The sequence below is a fragment of the Parasteatoda tepidariorum genome, chromosome 10 (genome assembly GCF_982258835.1).
Source record: "Parasteatoda tepidariorum strain Cologne lab strain chromosome 10, Ptep-v5.0, whole genome shotgun sequence".
NCBI classification, from domain to species: Eukaryota; Metazoa; Arthropoda; class Arachnida; order Araneae; family Theridiidae; genus Parasteatoda; species Parasteatoda tepidariorum.
Window position 1 is genome coordinate 39,405,568 of NC_141764.1, and position 24,290 is coordinate 39,429,857.

The window sequence follows — 24,290 nt, forward strand, 5'->3', positions numbered from 1 at the left end:
AAATTAATTTATCTCTTTATTATTTGATTTAAAAACATTTGTCATTAACAAATGCAATTCAATAATTTCAAATTATTTATTAAATATGACTATAGGGATCACATATTAAAAAAAATTTTTGACAAAAATGTTTAGCACCTATACTAACTATATTTTTATTTCAAAATTATTGAAACTATTTTTTGACCACCTGATTTGAAAACTATTGATCATATATGCAGATTTTAAAAGTAATTTGAAAAGAAATCATCCATAAATTTATATTAGTTATATGAATTTATTTAGATTTTCTTTATTTACTTTATTGTTTACACATCTCTATCACTTCAATGATGTTAATTTTATTGTTTTTGTACAGTATACATATCTAAATAATTATTTAAATTTAAAAAATACTCAGGACAACTATTTATTAATTTAACATAACTAACTGTCCTTAAATTGAAATTTCTTTTTGCGTGATTTACTGAAGTAATTTTTAAAAAATGGAAGGAATAACTGTATTACATGTTTTTAAAATTATGCATAAAATGTTTTTATTTAAATTTTTTGGCATTTTTTTAATCTTATGTATATATGTTTTAAATAATAAAAAGAAAAAATTTAATTGGTGCATGATTTTCAGTGCCTTAAAATATTTTTGAGTGTTTAAAAAGTAGTTATATAACATTGAAAAATTTGTCTACATATCCTGTTTAAGTGTGTCACTTAGTATATTTTTCATTCAATTACTACTAGAAATTTGCAAACATTTGTCTTGAAAGAAAATATCGCAAAATAAGAAAGCCACAACACAGGCTCGAAAAAAAAGTTTTTTTGAAAATGGATGTTTCTTAAATAAAACTAAAATAATCCTAACATCTATGTATACAAAAAAAATTTTTTTTTCTCCTTAAGCTTATTGTAAAGCTTTTAAAGATAGGATGGCATAATTTTAGTGATTATTTGCATATGTTATGCACTGCCTTATGCTCAACAATTTCTACTTTGTAGGATGCTGGCGTCAGCCGTGAGGTTCCTCCTGGTGAATTTTCTGCAATAGAAGGAGATTTGGAACAATCAGAAATGATTTCAAATGTAAGAAATGGTTATAGCAATGGATTAATCGCTGCTAATGAAAAGTATCAGTGTAAAAGAAGATTAACTTATACTAAATCTTAAGAGTTTATCTTTAAAATTGCTGTGCAGTCTTTTTAGTTTTGAATTTGTTATATTATGCCATTAAATTAACACCTTAAAATGTTACGACTTTTTGATTATTGAAACTAAATTAATTAAAAAAAATTTGGAATAGTTTTTGGATACCTGGGAATATTTGTTTTGAGGCATTATTTCTCCATATTACAGGATGTGTACTGTTTTTAAAAAGTGTTTAAAGGTTTTTGATTTACCTTTTTAATAGCCCTTAAAGGTGCTTTTTTTTTTATTCGGGGTTTGTAAAAAGTGCTAAATTTTCTACCTTTTGAAGAGAGTTTTTTTTCTTTGCCATGTCAATTGTCATTTTAAATTGTAGGAAATTCACGATTTTCACAATTTTCTCTGCAATATTTATTAGAAACTAGTTATTTTGTCATGATTATGTACAGTTTTTGAAAATGTTTTTGAATTTTATTCATTTTATGTTTTTAAATTAAAAACTTTTAAGGATGGAAAAAAATATATTTTTTTTGCTGCACAGTTCCTAATTGATTTTTTTTTATTTTTGGAAAGTGATTAAAAATATTGTTGAGTGCTTAAAATGTACTTGAATGGTGCTCATTTTTTGTTAAAAATTCTGGCTACGTACCCTGTTTTATTCAAATGCTAATGACTCTTAATTTTATGATATAACTGCTTTGATTGATTGTAATAATATCTAAAAAATAATGTTTTCATTATTTAATTTTTAAATTGGCCTTGTGAATTTTATTATAAATTTTTTGTGGCAATGCTTTAATATTAGTGTAATGAATTATTTGTTTTTTTTTTTTTTGGTTTGAATTGTCTTTATTTAGAATGAATTTCTTTTGAATTAATTTATTTAATTAATTTTTCTTCCTATTGTTTTTATTTATTTTGTGTATATTTTATTAATTTAATTACAATTTTATAAAACTTTAAAATGTGATTGGTATTATATTAATTATTTACAGGGTGCGTTAAATTTTTAAAAAGTGCTTAAAGGTGCTTATTTTTGATTTATGTGTTTTAAAAGCCCTTGAAGGTGCTTTTTTTATTCGAGGTTATTAAAATTCTTTAATTTTTTATCTTTTAAAAAGAGATTTTTTCTTTTTCGTGTCGATTGTTATCATAAATTACAAAAAATGCATGATTTTCAAAATTTTCTCTGCTATATTTATCAGAAACTAGTTATTTTATTGTGATTATGTAAAGTTTTTGAGTTTTATTGATTTTATGTTTATCAATTAAGAACTTTAAACGATAGAAATTTTTTTTTTATTACTGCATTGATTCTAATTATGATTTTTTTTTCGAAAGTGATTAAAAATATTTTTGAGTGCTTAAAAAGTGCTTATTTTTTGTTGAAAAATCTGGCTTCTCACCATGATTTAACTTTTTCAGTTTTCTTTCTAATTTCAAACTAATTTAAAAGTTAATTAAATGAATGTATTACAATAATTGCAATATAAAGTTATTAATACAGTAATTATTATCCTAGGTATTATCCCTATAGTGATCTTTTCTATTTTAATTTTTTCTCTTTTAATACCATCATAAGATTATTTCTTCTGTGTTATTTCAGAGATTTCTTACATATTTTTGTTTTGAATATAATCATCAACATGTTTTGTATTTGTCATTTTTTTTAAATTTATCATTAGAATTGTGCATGTATTCAACAATTTATATAACATAAAACTCTGTAAATCTCTCTGGCTCATTCTGTCAATGCATGTTCTGCTTTTGAATTTTTTCTATCTATCAATTTTTGTCTTGATTTAAAGACATTTAATGTATGTTTGCTTAACAATCCATGTGCTTGTCGGTTAGTTGCCTTTTCGTGAATTCCCTGCTTATTGTTATGCATTCTATTATACTAACTCTATTTAAGTTTCTTATTATATGTTTAATGCATGGAAATAAAAACTGCTTACAATGATAATTATTGCTTTCTTTTTTTTTAAACTTTCTTTGCCTTTTTGTAAATTTTTTTTATACTAATAAAATGCATGTTGTATTTATAAGTGAAATATAAAAAATCCTAATTTTTTTTTTTTGTTTACATAATGGCATTGTTCACACAGTTTTTTTTTTCCTGCAACATTTTCTAGTGCTAAAACTATAAAGTTAGATAGCTTAATATTTTGTTTTTAAATTTAAAATTTGTTTAGATATTCTACTTTAATTATTTTATTAGAAGTTTGAAGAGATATTTTTAATTTAATTTTTATGAATTTGAATGTAGTGACTTTTGAATTTCTAACTTTTGGTTATTTTATTATGACTAATTATATTAATTTTATTGTTCCATTAAATTTGTGTAAATTTTTTTAAAAATCTGTATCCAATTAATGCTTTTTTTACTATCCCCCCTTTGAAAGTATGATTAAATAAATTTACCAGTCTAAGAAAATTTTATTTAAGAGATAATAAATTTATTTAAAATAGTTAACTTTATTAGTTAGCCTGTCATTTGATTAAAGATTTTAAGCCATTTTGATAAAAGTGTAAATTAATCACTACTCTTGATCAGTAAATAATTGCAGGAGTGTACAAAAAATTTTGAAAATGCAAATATGCCTTAGGAAATTTTATGCATTTCTTTTTATGAAATTTTTAATTACAGTTTAACATAAATGTGGTTGTCTCAGTGATACAGCTTCTGATATTTTTTTTTTCTATTTTAATCAGGGTTTTGGAATTTATGGGTTTGTTCTCATAAATCTTTTCCATAAAAATCATCTAAAGCGTGTTTAGCAACATTAAATCCGATGTAACAGCCAAAACATGTCTTAAACAGGACAGTATATGGAATGAAAATTGATGAAAAAATAATTCTATCTAAAAATAATTCTTCTACCTGCAGCTCAAAAAAGTGTCATTTATTAGATTTACTGTTTTTTTTACAAGAGTTAAAATTTAATTACTCAATCTTTGGGATAAAGTTACATTGCTTAAAAAGTTGGGTATTAAATTTGAGAAATAAAATATCCCATTTGGAGCGTTCTTAAACGTTATAGGGATGTTCAGTGCATACCCTCCAACAGCTGTGAAATTTCCGTACTTTCAGAAAATAACTTTTTTAGTGCTTGCAGAAAGTTAATCCATTATTATTTCAACAAATTAGAATTGAAGGAACTTTTGTTTACACTATGTATAAATACATTTATAAAGGTCAGATTGACAAATAGTCATATTCTTTAATTGTTGTAAGAATTTTGTCAGATTTCTATTTGTTAGAAAGTTTTCTGCTTTGGTTCACTACTACTGGAAAAAAACATTTCCAGCAGACTTAAAAAATTAGAGGATATGCCCTGTACCTTTGTTGAAGTTGTCTTTAAACATGGTGCTTAGCGTTTTTAAAAAGTGCTTAAAGGTGCTTTTTTGATTAAGTGTTTTTAAAAAGTGCTTAATTTTTCTGTTTCAAAAATAAGTTTTTTTCTTTACCATATCGATTTTTGCCATGTAGTGTGCAAAAGCGTGCTTTTCACATTGTTTTGTTCAAAGTTTTCATAATTCATTCAACCACTATCTATTTCAGCGTACCGTCGGTAAATACCATATGAAAGTGCCATTCATTTTGCATGTTTGATGAATTATGAATACTTATGAGTCCGCATGTTTGTTTACTGAGTTGGGTTCGGTGAGATTCATGCTCTCTCATGTGGAACTCTGCTGAATTTTGCAAGAAATTCTTAATTGCAGGCTTCATTTTCCACCCTCTAATATCAAACCAAAATTTCTCTTGATCATTTTATAATGGCTAATATAATCAATAAAAGAGTTCTTTGTCAGAAACTAGTTATTTTATTATGATAATGTAAAGTTTTTGAAAATTATTTTGCATTTTGTTAATATATATAGTGCGTAAAAAATATTTTTGAGTGCTTAAAAAGTACTTAAAAGGTGCTTCTTTTTGTTGAAAGATTTGGCTACGCACCCTGTTAAAATATTCTGTATAAAAAAGGAGTCTTTAAAAAAAAAAAATTAATGAGGCTTGTTTTTCTAAATGGTTTATTTAAATCAAGAGCGTTTTCTTTTTTTAGTATTTATACATTAATAAAAACTAAATACGTTATACATAATAAAGTAGCAATAAATGAAACGAAGGAAATAAAAATATGACCACCGAAGCCGACGTCTTCGGGGGGTACCAGCCCTGGTAGCCATAAAACAAAACCTTTCCTATTGAGGGGGAGGCAAATGCCTAAAGTAACACCCTCAGTACCCCGAAGGTTTTGTGTAGAAGTCCAGGAAAAAACATGAAATACAAAGAACCTATTTAGAAAAGAAACTCAAGCAAATTCATCAGAAAATAAAAACTCAAAATTCACTTTAACCAGGTCAAACATCGATTTCATAAGCACACTGAATGAAAAGTCTTCTTAAAAAAATAAATAAATAAAATTTAACCAATAAGTTATTCATTTAAAATGTTAATTTTCTGTAATATAATAATAAAAACAATTAGATCTAGCTTTTTCTATCGAAACAGCAGAAATATTTTTATTCAAAAATAGTTGAGAATATGTAGGTATTTTCCTAACATATTTGAAAATCTGTCCCCTATTTCTCTCAATGTCTTTTTCATATTTTACACTTATATTTCCTGTATGTTTTTTAAGTAAAACAAATGTTGTAAAATAATGTAACTTAAATGTTGCAATTTGTAGCAGCATTTACAGGTATGGTGTGTTCACTCCAAATTATAATAGAAATTTTTTTCCTTTACTAAGATTTGTTCAAAAAGAAGAGGAAAAAAAACCTTCTACATTATTCTTTCTGTAGAAAAAAAAAAGAACATTTAAGATCTTCATTATTAAATAGCTTCTTTTTAAAAGTAACGTTAAATATATAAGCTTTTATGAAAACTTTTAACAGAATTTAAGAATGGTTATAATTAATATTTTTTTTTTCTTTCACTGACAAGATCATTTTCTTTTACAGGAACCAATAAGTCATTCTGAAAAAACCATTCAATGTGTTTTAGGAACACAGGTTATTGAGTCAAGTGATCTTGGTTTAGACATTTCTGATAAAAGCGATTCAAATGTCGAGACAATCAATAGACTAAAGAATGAAAATTATAGTTTGGTGCATAAGATTGAAGAGAAAATTAAAATTATTGAAAGTTTTACGACCACCTTAACAGATATTGAAGAGAGAGAGCAAGAACTCAAAGACAAATTAGGGGAAGCTTATACAAAAATAAATTGTTTGGAAGAAGAGCTTGAAGAGAAACAAAATTTAGTAAGTATTTATTTATCCGATTTTTCTGAAAAAATATTTTTTGATTTGCACAGTATTTGAAAATTTTATAAAAAGATAGGAAATATTTTAAAATATATGTTAAATGGTTATGAAATTTAAAAAACAATTATTATTGGAATTATTAAATTGAAGTAAATTATAATATGCCCTGTCTAATAAATTTTATTAGTTCTAACTGTAGGCAAATAAGCAAAATATATAGCTTTTCATAAAATATCTTGATTTATAGTTTTAAGAATTGTTAATAATAGCAGGGTATCCGCAAGAGTCATGGATTACGGTATTGAACAAAATTTGTCATGAAGTGTCATGATTTTAACTATTTTTTTTTTTAAAAAAAAATGAAAAGTCATGGATTTAGGTCACCTAAAAATCAGATTTTTAAAATGGAATCCCCCCTTCCCCCAATTTCATGGTGTTTCGAATATCTGAATTTCTAGCAAAATCCCCAGTCACAGTCATATTTGATTAAAATATAAAATGTTTTTACCGTGTTCTTTAAAAATTGTGGTGTTCTTTCAAAAAAAGAAAGAAAAAACATTTCTAGAGCGAATTATCTTTTAAACTTCTGTTATTTCAGAATTTTTGTTATTTATTATTTTTATTTTATCAATTTATAATTTTGACTGAAGCTAGCCAGCCATTGGCGAATTTTTTTATTCCGACATGAGAACAGAAAAATCAGGATGAACAAGAAAAGTATCTTTAGCATGTAATTCTGCAGAGAAAAATTTTTTTTTGCTTTTGTATTTTTTTCAGCTATTTTATTGCTTCAACTCTTTCTTTACTCTGTTTTTTAAATTTAAAATCTATAAATATGAAGATGCAGAGTACAACAGTTTTGGTTATACCTATTATTTCAATTAATGTTATGATAATGCTTTTTTAAATTTATTGTTATGTTTTTGTGGGAGAAAATAGTAACTTCGTTAAGTCATGAAAAATTCTTGGAATTAGTTATGGATAGTCCTGAATTTGAAAATCTAAAATGTAGCAGATACCCTGTAATAAGTACTACTAATAATAGTTACATTTTAAGTTAGAAAAAATTAATAGATTTTTTCCTTACATATATATTGCTAAACAAAGGGAAAAAAAAATTATCCATGGTTGGGAGTTTCCATAGTAGGGAAATCCCTACTATGGAAATAAAAATATCCATAGTCGGGAAATTAATTTTGCAGTTACCTAAGTATAATTAATTATACTTAAATGGAAATGTTGGAGAGAAGTAGACCTGAAAATACTCACTCGCCGCATGGTGAGGCAGCAAATAAAAAGTAGTGACTTAAATAAACAGGTCACTTTTTTTATTGTCTAATAATTCAGGTACATCAATGCAAAAAGACTGGAGAACAAAATTTTCATTAAAATGTTCAATGTGCTCATTAAGAATCCATTAACTTGTGACAGACTCATGTGGAAAGAGAATTCTTCAAAAACTCATATATTTACAAGTTGTATACATAAAATGTATTTTGCCTTCCCAGACATTGTTAAATTAAGTTCTTGAAAGTCAGTATGTTTAACTACAATTTTGTCACATTTTGTTATATTGTTTTTATTGTTGAATTAACTTTTTATAGCTGTAGATTATTTCTAATGTAATTGTTTTTAAAGAAAAAAAATCTGATTTAATCCAAGCAAAAAAAAAAAATGTTTTTGCAAGAAGTGGCTATTAAATGAAAAGGGCCTATCGTTATCTGTTACCGACTAATTATGTTTAAGAAAATTTGGCTATTATGTAATTAGTGTACCAGCCACTGGCAACTGACAGAAAATTTAAATTTTCAGGTCTAGGGAGTATATTTAAACAATCATGCTAATTAGTATAATTATTGAAAACTATTAATATATTTTCTTTCGTAGCTGGACTTAGAGCTTGATGTTCCATTTGTTAGCTCAGCTGATAAAGCGTCTCAGTATGACTTAGGAACTCAGACCGAAAGTTTAATACAAGAAATTAATTCAGAAATTATTCAAAATTTAACTGCAAATTGCTCTGATTTAGAAAAGCAAGAGCGAGAATTGAAAGATCAATTAAGCAAATCTTTGTCAAAAATCAAGAGTCTTGAATTAGAACTCGAAGAGACAAAAAGCCAAGTAAATAACTATTATTGCGTTTTTCGATTTTTATTTGTAATGTTAAGTCTGGTAAAAATTCCAAAAAATCATTGTAGCTTAAGGAGCATATATCATCTACCTTGATTATTTATTATGACTCCTTGATTATTCAAAATATTATCCATACCATCCATCTTGATTTTTATTGTTAATGTTAAATCTAACAAAAATACGAATTTATGGCAAAAATGTATTTAACTCTTGGGCATCAATATATAATCCAGTTTCTTTATTTTTTTTTATTCAAGATCTTGACTTTTAAAAATTTATTGGAAGCTTTTAATTTTGGTAGCTCGAATTTTAAAATCTTTGTTTTAAACAAGAAGTATAAGTGTTTAGCCATTTAGGAGCTAAAATATTATAACAATTTGGTTTAGCACTCAAAATTATTTCATTTTCAATTACATGAGGCAGTGAATATAAAAACTAAATGCTCTTTATAAAATTCATTCTTTGCCAAAGTGAACAGTATTGTTGCATATCGATACTGCCATTCCTGAATTTAGAATTCATAGTGAAGGAGCACTGCACCCGGTGGCTGAGCGGTAGCGCTTCGCGCTGTCGTGCCACAGGTCCCTGGTTCGATCCTCGGGCCGAGCAAGGTTAACTCAGCCTTTCATCCCTTCAGTGGGTCGATAAATGAGTACCAAGCATGCTTGGGAACTAAACACTGGGGGTTCCGCGTTTGGCTGACCACCTGACCGGAACATCTGCTTGTGCACCCCATAGCACAAGGTCAAGAAAACTGAGATGGGCACAGTAGGCCTTGGCCCTCTATGGGCTGTCGCGCCGCTGAGTTTAGTTTAATGAAGGAGCACAGTTATTTCTGTTTTGCTTTATAAGGGAAAGTAATAAAAAGAGTGTTTGTTCAGAATTGGAAATGGGGTGTGGGGCATGATAACAAAAGCTGAAACAAGTGGAATTAATCATTGTGTATTTGTCGTTTATAGCAAACACAGCATGTCCCTGACAAGTGTGCAAGAAAGGCAGAGAAGATTGAGTGGGAAGGCCCAAAGCAATGCATATGGGGAGACAGGTCCATCAAACCATTATGCCTGATGTAATTACCTAGATTGATGTTTTGATATGGGAAAACCGACAAAATCCAAAGCTAATCTTGTTCTGGTCCATATTATTTATGAATCTGTGCATGCTCTTAGCAAAGATCATTACTGTCCCATTTTTGATCACCTGCTTAAATAAAGTGAATGTTGGATCGATTCCTGCAATATATTGTTCAGTTGGGTAAGGTTGTGGGTCCTTTGGCAATTTACCTCTTTTTACAAGACTGAAGTAAATAGTCTTATCCTAGTAGTGTATATATATAATCACGCTTTTAGTAATAACCTTTGTGGGTAACAAATGCCATGATCACTTTGTAGTAGGTGTCGAGTTTTCATTTGACCACTCTTCATATATTTTTCTTAACAATTCAGTTATATATTATGCTTAAAAAAAGACTTAACCTGCTGTTAAAAATTTTTGTTAACTTTTGATCTTAATTTTGAAGTACGTTGGAATTATTCATCAAATTGGAAATATTCAAATATATATAAATTTCAAAAGATATATATGTTTCGGCTGCACCTTTTAGCCTCTTTTTTAGTGATTCTGCTACCCTTTAAAAATTATGGGTTCTAAACCCAGGACTTTCGAATTTCTGGCTCCTTTTTTTCCACTAAAAGCAGGTCCCTATTTAAAACAATATAAATATCTATTTTAAAGATACATAAAATCGAAATATTTTGTGATTAGAAAAAAATTGTGATTAGTAATTGGATCACTATTTACCATCCAAGCATTGAGTCCCTGGGTAAAATTTGATGAAATTTTCTCTGCTTTTTACTTCTCTTTCAATGAATAACAGAGAGAAAACCAGTTTTTGAAGTAGGAAAGCTTACAGCTAAAAGTTCAAAAAAGCTAGGCAATTATTAAGATGGTTAATAATTCCACAAAAAATTAAATCCAATTTTCGACATGAATTCAATTGGAATTTTTTTCATTTTCTTGTTTTGAAACTAATACAGAAAATTTTTTTTTCAAGTTTTGCCTATATAAATGTGCTAGCTTGCTATTTTTTATTCTATTTTTCCTGATATTAAATTATGTGTTCCTCAACAATTTTCAGCGTATTTGATGTGCTATAGCACAGAAGTGACAGGTTTTCCTTTTATTTATAAATTAAAAATGTTGTATATGTTTTTAGATTTCAAAGGATGTAGAAAAAGGGGATTCTTTCTCTCAAACTAATATCACTTGGCATTCTCTTCAGTCAAGCATATCAGACAGGAACTTGCAAGAATTCGGAACCTCTAACAATATCAGTGAATTGAAAGAAGAAATCCTGATGCTTATACTAGCCATTGAACAAAAAGATAAAGAGCTATCAGATAACAATCAAAGGTTCATGTCACATGAGAGTTTACTTATGCCCGTAGATGAAGTAAGAAATTTCTTGATACTATTTAATGTGAAATTAAATATGTTATTGGATTTTATAGGATTGTGTTTGTGGTTCTTTTGTCAATGATTTTTATGAATATAAAAAATAATTCAATTGGACACTTGAGGCTAGTTCAATTTGCTAGTAATTTAACTGTGGCAAACCTATAGCTCTCATGCCACCCAGTACACATGACAGAATCAAGAACTGTACAAGGTAGTTGTGACCAGTTAACGAACGAAAATCTGCCAGGGACAGGACCCTAACTGAGGAGGAAATGTATTTGCACATCGTAATTCTAGTTGAAAATAAAAGCAGAAATTTAAAAAAAAAAACTTTTTAAAATATATTACATGTGACACACTGGATATTTAAAATTTCTAAATTGTAATTGAACTGGCACACCAGGGGTCTGTCCAGACATTTTGTGAAAGGTCCGTTTTTGTAAAATGGTGAAAAAATTACTCGTAATTTGAGAATATAAAATAAACGTTAAGTCACATTCTTTCAACCAGGGTCCTGTTATTGCAAAAAACTTTTTCAAGGAGTTTTTAAATTGTAAAGACATACAAGATTATGCTCAACACTGTAAAATTGTAATTTAAAGAAATTAAATTTTAAAAGATAAACAGCAGTTGCTGCTGCCAAATTAGAGATGCAACATACAAATATTTGGTATTTAGCCTATACTGCTGAATGCAGAATATTCATTTCAGACAAGTAAAGGAAGAAGCATCTGCGAAAGACAAAACTTAGTTCGTTTACATCTGTCTTTCTCTCCCCCCCCCTCCTTCCTGGGAGGGATTTATTTGATTAACAAAACAATAATGAAGATAAACAAATTTATGAAGGGTCCGATTAAAAGATAAATTATTTTGTGAAGGGTCCGTTTTTAAATTAAAATATTTTGTGTCTAAACAGACCCCTGCACACTAATAGAAAAATGCCCTATGATTTCATTTTCAAAATTCCTTTGTACAATTAATTTTTTTTTCAATGAAAGAATGCAAAATTAACTTATTTTGCTATTAAGATGCATGAAGTTTTTTCATAGTTTTAACACTGTGATTTCAGGGTTATACAACTGAGCGGGATGAATTACGTCGTAGACTGGCCATTTCCTGTTCTGTTAATAATGAACTGTTGAAACACTTGCAAAGTTTAGAAAGGTTTATGGAAGATCTGTTACAACAGAAAAATGCGTCTACCAGTAGCTTGGAAAATATAAATGAAAGTGCAGATTTCCTAGCACGTCTTTCTGATTATGTTGATCGGAGTATGAAATTGTCTCAAACTTTATCTAACCAACTGTCCAGTAAGTATTTAAAATGCATTATTTCTCCTTTTTCTTACTTTAAATAGAAATGTTCATAGGCATGTGTTTTTTTAAATCATTCTTTTGCTTTTATGAAGACTTTCTCACCTTTAATGTTTCTTAAATAAAGTAGGGCCTCTAAAGAACTGTTTCTATCATGTTACTTTCCAGTGCAACCAAGCTAACTTTTTTTTTTTTTTTTTTTAGATTTTTGAAAAATCTTACAGCATAGTTAAATGCAAGTTGAAACAACTAAGTCATTATAATAATTATTGCAATCATAATGATTATCTTAACTATAAAATTTAATGGAAGAGTATGTCATGTATTGTTTTTTTATAGAAATTAAAAAATCTAATTTAAAAAATATTAAATTGTTATGACCTCATATAATTAATTGATAATTTTTCTACAATTTAAATATTTATCAAAAATTTTTTGTTTTGAAATTCATATAATTTTTTCATTATTGGCTTAGGAATACATTGTTTGCTTTATTTTTTTTCCCTTTGTAAATTAATCATATATTTATTTTATAGTCTGTGAAGGTAGCAGAATCTTTGATTTGAATGATACAACCATGCAAAGAAGTGATTTTAATGTCAGTGACCGAAAAAGGTATAAACACAAATTTAGTTTCGCATTTTGCTGTTAATATTTTTTTTATCCACTGAGACATATATTTTTATAAAACATGGTGTGTAGCGTTTTTTAAAGGTGCTTATTTTAGTTTTTTAATAAACAATTTTCCTTAAAATTGCTTTATTTTTTTACTAGGCATTTTTAAAAAGTGCTTAATTTTCCCTTTTCGAAAATGAGATTTTCACCACGTATTGTGTAAAAACGTGATTTTCACATTGTTGTATTCAATGCTTTCACAATTCATTAAAATACAATGTGGTGAGCCGTCAGTTCGTAGCATATGGAAGCCAAGCACCAATCATTTTACATGATTAATGAAGTGCTTGCAGGTCCGCATGTGCGTATACTGTGCTGGGTTCGGTGAGATTCTTGCACTCTCATGTGCAACTATTGCATTTTGCAAGACATTCTCAATTTCCAGCTTCATTTTCCACCTTCTGAGATCAAACTGAAAAATCTATCATTTTATGATGGCTAATATAATTAAGAAAAGAGTTCTTTGTCTGAAACTAGTTATTTTATCATGATCATGTAAAGTCTTTGAAAATGATTTTGCATTTTGTTAATGTACATACATAATGCTTAAAAATATTTTTTAGTGCTGAAAAAGTACTTAAAAGATGCTAATTTTTTGTTGAATTGAAAGATTTGGCTGCTCACCGTGTAAAACTTTTCTTTCAAATATATGTGTACATGCCATTAGAAGTTGTAATTGGTGCTAGAAAGTGTATATTGTAATACATAATTTTGTATCGTGTTTCTCTTTGTAGGAAAAAAAATCAATTTAAACCTTCTATTTCTTTTCTTCCTAATTATCTCATTTTTACCATACATAATTATTTTTGCAATTTTTCTCACCAAAAAAAGGGATTTGGCGAATATAAAGGGAACTAAATGTATTGCTGATAAAAACATTTTCAGTTTATTTTTCGATAATTTAATTATTTGGTTAAAATAAAACTGTAACTTTCTCAGCGTATACATATATGGCGCGAATATTTCTGGAATCAAAATTAATTATTCCTCTAAGTTTAAATTAAATATATTAATAAGATAATACTAAAAATTAAAAAAAGAAAATTTTTTCCTTAATTTGTCGCATTTAAACAGTGAAGGTCTCATAATTTTTGTGAAACTATTTTGAAAATAGTAGTAAAACTAACATTTAAGAATAATTATAATAATTAGTTTTACCATAAATACTTTTCTAAATTCTTTTGTGATTTTGTAAATTCAAAGTGAAATTAAAATGTCTTACGGTTATATAAATATTTAGTCATTTTGAATTTTCGAGACTAATCAAATTTGTATCATTTTAAAGACATTAGATTGTATCATTTTGAAGTAGGAACTGGCTCGGACTAATTAATCCGCTAAGTTCTAGCGGATGCAACCTGGAGTGATCCTTTGCCCAAGTTTAGTACAGTAGAGAACCATTTATCCGGTATCCAGATAACCGGGAAAAATTTTGATCAGTTTTCCCGCCATTTTAAACTAGAACAATTATGAAAAAAAAGCGGAAATGAACTCATCCTTGAAGTTGAGTAGAGGAAAATGTAAGGAAGGGGAGAATTTTTTTCCCCGTTTACCCAGAGAAACGTCATTTCCTCCGTGACCTTGAAGGCAGGGAAGGGAGGAATGTTTTATTTTCTCCTTTAGGCCCTCAATCAAGCTCAAGGGTGTGGCATGCTGATTTTGTTATCTGTTTAATTTAGGAGGGGGGTGGGGAAAATGCATTGCATGCATATCAGTGAACAGAAGATGAAAGAGAAAAATATATTTATCTATTTGACTTCGATTAATAAAAATAAAATCTTTTTCTTCTGAATAAATTCAAGTGCGGTATCATTTGCAAGTTTTTATTGATGTGGAATCACATCTGCTGTAATTAAATATCGTGTTTTTATCAACAAAAAATAAATAAATAAAAGGAGAATTGTTTATTAATTTAAACATATGATTATTTTATGAAGCAGATTGCAGTTTTGTTTTTCTGACTCCACTACGTTTGATTTTTTTTTCTTTTCACGATAAATTTCGCACTCAATAAATTAATTATTTTTATTCATAAATTTTATCATTAGTTTTTTTTTTTAAATTCCGTTGATCTTGCCTTGTTCCGGGTTTCAATATTTATGTTAGTGCCTTTTTTAACTATCGTTTCGGTTCGATAATTTTCAAGTGTTTTTATTTAGATTAATAAGTTTTCCTTTTATTTTATCGTTTCCCCCGTATAATTAGGTATGAAATATATTGCATTATTTAACCATTGGTTTTGTTTATATTAGTTAATTTAGGAATTGTAATTATTTTTAAAAAATAAATACGAGAATTTTGTATTTTTTAATCTTGTTTTTCTTGTCTAAACTTGCAAATTTTTTTATTCTTTTAAATGTTATTTTTCTCTTTAAAGTTAGGAGTACCTTTCTTTTTTCTCTTACTTTATGCATTGCACTTTTTCCTTGTAATTCGGGTTCGATAAAACATCGATTAACGACACTTTTTGGTCGATCCAGAAAACCAGGAAATTCAGACATCCGGGATAGCGATGGTCCCGAGCATCCCGAATAATTGGTTCTCTACTGTACAAATAGATACATTGATACTACTTGCTTCTCAGCGGTATTGATATGGAGCTAGTCCAAAATGAATGCGGTTCCAGATGATTACCACCACCATTTAGGGCAGGGGTGTCAAAATCGCGGCCCAGTCAATGTATCCGACGCAACGTAAAAATAAAATAGAAATGCGAATTAGAAAGGAAACTACCATGTGAAATTATAATATACTTTATTTGTAAACTATACGGATCATTTTAAATTGTATGCACGAAAATGTAAAATTCTAATTGGCTTGCGGCACTTGCCATTCCAGAGATACTGCATCATATCAAAAATACGCAGAATAAATGAAAAAATTTCAAATCTTAGAACAGAATTTGAAACAAGGTTTAAAGATTTTAATTCTTCTACCATGAAACTACCATGTGAAATTATAATATACTTTATTTATAAACTATACGGATCATTTTAAATTGTATGCACGAAAATGTAAAATTCTAATTGGCTTGCGGCACTTGCCATTCCAGAGATACTGCATCATATCAAAAATACGCAGAATAAATGAAAAAATTTCAAATCTTAGAACAGAATTTGAAACAAGGTTTAAAGATTTTAATTCTTCGGAAAACAAATTTTGTTTGTTTTTGTTGATTTCCTCAATAAATATGGACTCAGTACCCAGTAGTATGCAAATGGATGTGATTGAGATTCAGTGCGACTCAAATTTGAAGGCAAAATTCATTGAAATGGGCATGCCTGAATTTTACAAATATTTACCGGCTAGGTTTGAAAATACTCGAAAATTCGCAAATGAAATTATTTCCATGTTTGGAAGTACTTATCAGTGCAAGCAATTATTTTCTGTTATGAATGGAAATAAATCTCCTGTCTGAAACCGTATTAATAACGCTCACGTTGGGTCAATTTTTAAAGTAAAGTAGTCTTGGCCAATGAAATTTCTCCCGAAATAGGAAAGATAGTAGCAGAGAAGAGATGTCAAGTCTCAAACAATAATTTAACTTTATGTTTATTACAATGTACTATTCAAAATAAAAATATTTGTTTCTATGAACATTGTTTTTTTTTACGGCCCACCTAAAGTTAAGCATTGTTATTTGGCCCAAGTTAGCTTTTGAGTTTGACACCCCTGATTTAGAGGCTTAATAAGATTAAAAAAAATATTTTTCCTTTTTTAAAGTTTTAGTAAATTTTGAAGTTAAGAAATGAATTAATACAAAATGTCCTTAATATTTTCATGATATATTTATCGTAATAGATACTTTTAAGCACTTAATTACAAGATATCAGATACATTGATACAGGTACAGCTCTAATAAACAATTTGTAGTTGTTAAAAAAAAATTTTTTAAACGTATTTGAATACATACTTTTTATTTTCTTCAGTATCATTACCCTTTAACTTATTGCACTCTCTTGTACTTTGCATAATTCATGACTCAATATATTTTGCCATTTACATTTCAGTAACTGAAATATCGTAACAAAATGTGATAGAGATGTGTGATAGACTTTTCAAAAATGTAAAGCTATTTTTAGATAAATAATTTGTTCTCTTTCTATTACAGCATTGGCGGCTTTCTGGATTCTCAGTTTAATCAAGAGGAATCGGATATTCCATATATTTATCAAGAAGGTAGGCGTAATTTTTATCCATCTGTCAAAGAAAATCAAAATATCTTAGGATCAGGCGAGTTGAACTTGTCTGAAATCTATAGTTCACGAAAACTCCAATCTTTCACTGGAAAAAGGCAAACAGCTGATTCCCTTATGGGCAACCCTGACAATGTTGTAGTTCTTAAAACCAGCAACAATGAGGATTTGATTCTTTTGCTGAACGATCAAGGCGATCCCAAAGATGTTATAATCAGAAATAACGGCGAGCAGAGCAAAAACTCCGATCAACATCGCAGGCGGTGTTGGGATGCACCTACAAACAATGATTTTTGGAATAGCGAGAAATTTGCTGCACAGTACAAAGAAAATATTTATAATGTAGAAAACAGTAATGTGTTTAAATCAAATTACATGAGATACAACACGTGGATGTCTTCCGACTCCGACACCTGGTCTGAACCTGATCGGAACGTTTCTATGCAGAGGATTGGTATTGATGTTCAAACATCCCCTATCACCTCCAGATCGCCAAGAAAAGCACGTTTTAAGGACAGGAGAGCAGCTGAAGACTCGACGAAAAATGAATCAGCTTCTAGCTATGTGAAACTACATTCATTTTCGAAACGAAGGAGAAGTAGCGGTAAAATTGAATGGCTTGCTTTATACGTGTATCATAGTCAGCTTATGCCTGTTAGCATGATGTGTTTTAGTGTAAAATGTGGCATGCTTTTGTATTTGTAGGCGTGTTTTATGTTTTTGCTTTTTATAAGCGTGCATACGTAGGTGTTGTAGATTGTTATGCATTTGCATGATGAGCGTAGGAAATAATGAAGTTTAAATCTAAGTATGACTCAGTTATCACAACTATTCTGTTGTCTGATTTGATACGGTTTAGTAAAAATGCTATGGTATTAAAGTCCATATTTAAGTTTATCTACCATCTTAAATTTATCTTGTCCTTATTAAGTTAAGTTCATTATTTAAAATCCATATTTAAGCTTGTCATATTTATTGTCCATAATTTGATTAATATAATTTTAGAGTTTCTTCAAACATCCAGAACAAATTGAATTGAATATCAGTTTTTCAAATAATTCTCTCTAAAAATAGTTTTAATTAATTTACTTCTCCAAGATTTTTTTTTTCATTAAACCAGTGATTATTCTTATATTTGGAATAATGAAACTAAGGATAATATAGCATAGCAATGTATATATTTACATTGGCTCAAGGTGTAAAAGTCTAATTACGGTTTTTTCAATGCATTCAAATTGTATAATACAAAATCAATGATTTTTCAATCATTATAAGTTGACAGAAGTAATTAGTAAAACAGTGAAGAATTAATAATGAAACTTGGCTGAGTATTAGTGTTTTTTTACTTGCCCAAACTGTACTGGAGACTTTTCCTTGTTGAACAATCCATTTCTTTCCTTAAATAATCAATCTGAATGCATGATTAATATTCAATTTGCTGTTATACTCAATAGATGAACAGCAACATTAATAAGAATAATTTTAATTATTCGAATGTTAACATAACTATTTCTTAATATACTGTTGTGAAATTTTTATATTTTATTTATCTTGAAACCATTAGGAGAAAATAATTGTTTTTACTTCATCTTACTAATCCATTGCCTATGTCTAGAAATATATAAGCTATGTCAAAAATGTTATTAATTATTATGCATGAAAGCTTATTTCAAATAATTTACTGATGCTTGATTAAGCTAACTAACATTGATGTTAAGTGATGCATTTATATTAATACTAATGCTTTAACTTCATTTATTTTTATTAACTGTTTCTTATAATTGATGTATTAGTTATACTAGTTTCTTTTATATAGAAACTTCAAAAAGCTCCTTCATCTGTAAAAAGTGCCAAAGACAATCTCAACAGCTTGATGACACTTTACAAGAAGAAAACAGTAATGTTAATGCCCAAGAGCTTCAACAGTTGTATGAGGAAAATTCTAGTCATCAAAATGAAATAGAAAATCTTTCAGAAATGCTTAAACAAAAAGAAGAACTAGTAGGTTCCCTTAATAAGGAAAAGAATGTCCTTGTAAACGAAATTAATGATTTAAAAGAAGAACTAGCAGAACTGCAGAGAAATAATCATTTATTAATTTCTAAGCAGAACAATTCGTTCTTAAAGCTGGAGGAAAAAGATTCATTAAATGAGGAACTGAAAGGAATAATCCGTAGTCTAGAAATGAATGTCGAAAGCTCAAAAGCTACATTTGAAGAATTGCAGACAGAACTCAATCAAACCAAAGAGCGCCTTATAGAACTCGACAAAAAATGTGCCAAATATGAAAAAACTATTTCAAGTGATAAAATAGAATATCAAAACAGAATTACTGCATTAGAGCAAAAAGAAAAAGAACTTTTGGAAAATATCAAAGAAATGACTTTGCAGAAGGATAGTCTGTTAGATAAGCTGAAAAGTGAAGAAAAACGTGCAGAAGAAGGATTAGAAATTGCAGAAAAGGTGAAAGCTACCAGTGAAGAAATATTGCAATTGCAGAATTGTAATAAAGAACTCCGAGAGCTAAATACTTCTCTTCTAAATGACAAAACATCAGTCGAAACAATTTTAGAATCTACTAAATCTGAAAAAGAAACATTAAAGTCTGAAATCAAAAGTTTGAAAGAAGCAATTGAAAAATTAAGATCCAAGTGTGATTCGTTTGAAGCTGAAATTGACTTTCTAACTCACTCAAAACAAAATATTATAGATTTGCTTTTGAACTTTGAGAAGTCTTTTATGTTGAATCTTAAAACTTTAAGTAATGCGTGTAGTGTGAAGTTTGATACCAATGTTATAAACTTTGAAGATGTGGAAGAAATGCCATACTTAGTAGATGAAGATGATCATGTAAATGAATTACTGAAAAGAATTACTTTGGAAAATTTGAAATTTAAAGAATTGGCTTCTGATTTCACTGCAAAGATTGAAAATATTAAAAAAGTAAAGCAAAATGCTGAAGCTGAAAAGCATAAATCATCTATTTTGGAACATCAAATTGTGCTTAAAGATGAAGAAATTAAAACTTTAAATGATGAAATAGATAAACTGCAAACTTTGAATAATGAGATTTATGAATTACAGAGTTCAGTTGAAACATTTAGGGCTGATCATGAGTTATTGCCAAAACTGAGAGAAGGTGTCGAAGAAAAGGAAAATCTTCTAAGAATTTTGAAAGAAAAAAATTGTGATTTAAACGAAAATGTGAAAATTCTACAAAATGAGAAAAATAGCTCTGAACAGGCTCTTAAATCTGCTAATGATGAAATTTCTTCATTGCAAAAACGCCTTTTGTCAGAAAAATCAAGTGAATACTATCAGAATTTAGTAGATTTGAAGCAAAATGAAATAGTGAAATTACAAGAACAAATCGATGCCAAAGAAACTGCCAAATCCAGATCTGATGATGAATTATTGGAAAAACAGAAAAGAGTGATTGAAGAAAAGGAGAACCTCGTTAGAGATTTGAAGGAACAAAATTATGAATTAAAAGAGAACATAAAAATTCTTCAGAATGAGAAATACAGTTTGAAGCAAGCTCTCAAATCTACTAACATGGAGTTGGAAATGAAAGAAAGTGAAATCCTGCAATTACAAGAACAAATCGAATCCCACGAAATTGTTAAATCCAATTCTGATCAGAAACTGTTGAATACACAGAAAAAAATACTGGAGGAAAAGGAAAATTGTATTAAAACTTTGGAAGAGAAAGTTCTCGAATTCGAAAAATATGTTCAAATTTTCCAGCAGAAGCAAAACAATTCTGAAAAAACCCTAATTTCTGCAAACGCTAAGATTTCTACTTTGCAAGAAAGTCTTACGACATCACAGAAATCAAATGAGGACTGTAAAAATTCATTAGACTTAAAGCAAAAACAGATTGACAAATTACAAGAACGCATCCTCACCTTACAGTCCCAAATCAATGAGCTTTTAACTGAAAAGATGAACCAGGGTGAAAAAAGTCAATCAAGACTAAAGTTAACTCCTGAAAGACCAGTTAGTCCTGATAGCTCTACCATTATGGAAGTTTCTTCAGATTCTCTGTTACACTGTGTGTCCACAAGCTTGGTCAACAGTGACAATTCTGGTTCTTTAGTAAAATCAGTTCAAAGTGACCAAATGATCTCATCAAATACAGTTAAAAAGGATCGGGAAAAATATTTGAAACATATTAAGTCCTTGCAGCATAAACTTGAAGAAGCCAGTAGTCGTAATGAAGTGCTCGAGAAAGAGAAAAACAGCCTGCGTGACAACTTACTATCTTGTGTTCATAATTTCAAAAGAAACAGCACGGAAAAAGCAAAAGAGGAAGAGTCAAAAATAGCAGAATTGGAATCAAAATTAGAAACCAAACAATCATTCATCAAGGAATTGAGAGCTGATTTGTATAAAGCGCACGATTCACTCATTGACAAGCAGAAAGATATTGACAAGCTGAAACAGGAGCTGTTTAAACTCAAAAAGCTGAATGAAGACAATGCAAGAGCTCTGCAGCAAAACATTCCAGGCAGCAGGTTGTCAGATACTTTCCTGCTGAGCACAGAAGCTAATATCAGCGATTTGAGGAAGCATAAGAAAGAATTGACGAATTCTTTACTAGGTTTACAAAAGCAGTTTTATGAGGCAAAAAAGATTAGTACGAGTCATTTCGAAAAATCCACCCGTCACATAGAAAGCCTTAGAGCACTTCAAGTCAGTCCATCTTTGTCGAAATCTGAAAGTGCTCCCTTTCTCAATTATTACTCAATGTCAAATGCTGAACAAAGCAAGAAATGGGACAGAACTTTGAGAAATGCGAAAATCGATCTGGAAGTTGATATTGAATGTTTGCTAAACTTTAAAGTATTCCTGAAGAGATTCTTTTCACCGATAATGAGTCAAAGCAATGATGATGAAACAAAAAAGGATGAAATTGTGCAAACAGATCTTAAAGATGAAGATTCAAAGCGTGCCAAAAGTAAAGAAAACTCTAAGCTACCTTCAAAAAATTTTTCAAACAGTATTGAACGTCGTCTACGAGGGGACAAAGAGGAGCCATCCCATGACAGGTGAAATAATTGCTTCATCTTTTTGTGAAGAAATTTTTCTAGTTTTATGGCAAAACATGTTACAGTAAAAGCTTGATTATATCATTATTGCTTTATTTTCCTGTAAAAAATGCTGTCTTGAAAAAAAGAAATCGCAAGCAACACTTATAAAAAATGAATAACAAACTGTTGTAGTAGTCTATATATATATATATAAAATTAAAATTGAAAAATAGGAACAAGACAAGAGTAGAATGTAATTGTAGCATCTATTTTTATTATTTAATGCCAAAATTTTTGGTGTTTTGTAACACAATATTTCTTAGAAAAATAGTGCACCGAAATAAAAACAAAGTAAAATTTTGGAACAGTAAATAAATTATTTAGAGAAATTTTTTCCAAAATTCCGGTTGCTTGGGCTTTCCAGTAACTCAAATTCCGTTTCAGGGCTTTTATTGTTCGTTGTATTTTGAGCTGAAGTTAATTGCTATGATTAATTTATTTGCATTCTAAAGTGCTTAAATTATGTTGTATATTTCAAGAAAACAGCTTAGGAAATGTTCTTTTACATACAAATATTACACGTAGGATTTTTATGAAATTAAGAAAAAAAACTAAAAGCTGTAAATGATTATCAATTTTTTTGGACACATATCTTGATATTAAAAATTTAGTAAGTTTTTTTTTATCCTTACTAATGTTACCAAAAATAAATAGGAAAGTTGGTTTGAAAAAAGTCATTTTTGGTTCGATTTTTAATTGTTTACAAATAGCTTAGTAAGATTGGTGGAAAAGCATTAAATGTAATGATTGATATCAATTACACTGAAAGGGAATAAATGATTGAGCTTTACAATTAATTAAAAGTAATTTTTTGTTGGCTTTCTGTTTTTACAAAAAGAGTTTATTTTTCATTACATTTTAAGATTTTTTTTAAAAAATTTAATGCAAAAAAGAAAGAAAGCAAATGGGGAATTTTAAACAATGTATAAATTTAATGTTGGAAAAGAACTGTTTGTGTATAATTTTTTTGAAAGGCTTAAAAATTATGTAAGTTTGATAAAGAAATTTTAGAGCACGTGCTTTTACTTGTAAAAGTGTTATTTATGATTTTTAGTGAATAACTCACTAATATAAACATAATGATAAATTCACAGTTGATTTGAGATTACACAGTGAATTTCACATTATGTTTGTAGTAAGTAATATTTATTAAAAATGATAAGAACAAATACCTACTAAGCCTACATAAAATTTTAAATATTTTACATTTTTGTTTCAAATTTTAACTGTTATGTTGCAGATTAGAACTGTTATATGAAATTATAATTTTTTTTATCAATGTTCCCTGTAGGTTGGCTGCAACTGCTTCTACAATATCAGTGAAACTTGATTGGATTGAAAATGTTCTAAAAACCGTGATAGATGAATTTGAGCAACTTAGTGACATGGAGTCCGTAATTAATGGTGCATACAAAATTCTTATTTATTTTAATGAGCTCAATAATTCAAATTTGTCATTAGTTTCATACGGACAAATTTGAGTTTTCCAAACAAGCCTGAAATATTATTTTATTCTAAAAGCTACAATATTTTTACTCTGACTATCAATTTATGTTACAGCATAGAAAATGGGATTATTAATTAGTTTTATAGAAATAGTTTATTTTAATGCTTTTTTTTTGAAAATTTTATAAAAGAGCTTTTGATAGATAATTTAATTTATTTAGCATAGTATCTTAGTTCGTTGGATTCTATTAAACATTTAGCTTATACATTCGACCCTTTATTTTAGTGACTATTTTTAAATTCTATTGAAATAATTTAAAGTTTATGCTAAAATATTGAATTTTTAATGAATCAAGAAAATATTCATATTTTTAGATATGCCAATTTTTTTTCCTTCTTGATGCTAAAATTTGTTACTCTAAATTAATTATTTTCTCATTGTTTTGTTTACTTTTTTATTTTATTAAATAAATTTTTTTTTTCCTTTTTAGACAATCTTTTAAAATTTCTATATGCATCTATTGTCATTAGAATTTTAATCCTCAATGATAAAATGTGTTAGT

The 24,290-nt window shown here is 28.3% G+C and overlaps 1 protein-coding gene across 25 annotated transcripts in view; it reads left to right on the forward strand.

Annotated features, from left to right (window-relative positions):
- Positions 1-24,290, forward strand: part of LOC107437816 (uncharacterized) — a 134,800-nt gene that overhangs the window by 100,494 nt on the left and 10,016 nt on the right. For 9 of the 25 annotated variants that reach the window (XM_087154046.1, XM_087154049.1, XM_087154047.1 and 6 more), the window contains 8 exons: positions 994-1,077; positions 6,109-6,411; positions 10,763-10,999; positions 12,074-12,314; positions 12,854-12,932; positions 17,104-17,792; positions 19,005-22,239; positions 23,573-23,685. In XM_087154046.1, coding sequence (XP_087010172.1) covers positions 994-1,077; positions 6,109-6,411; positions 10,763-10,999; positions 12,074-12,314; positions 12,854-12,932; positions 17,104-17,792; positions 19,005-22,239; positions 23,573-23,685 — 4,981 coding nt within the window. Of the gene's footprint in view, positions 1-993; positions 1,078-6,108; positions 6,412-8,301; positions 8,536-10,762; positions 11,000-12,073; positions 12,315-12,853; positions 12,933-17,103; positions 17,793-19,004; positions 22,240-23,572; positions 23,686-24,290 lie in introns of all 25 variants that reach the window. The other 16 variants (XM_087154040.1, XM_087154042.1, XM_087154041.1 and 13 more) reach the window with 3 other exon arrangements.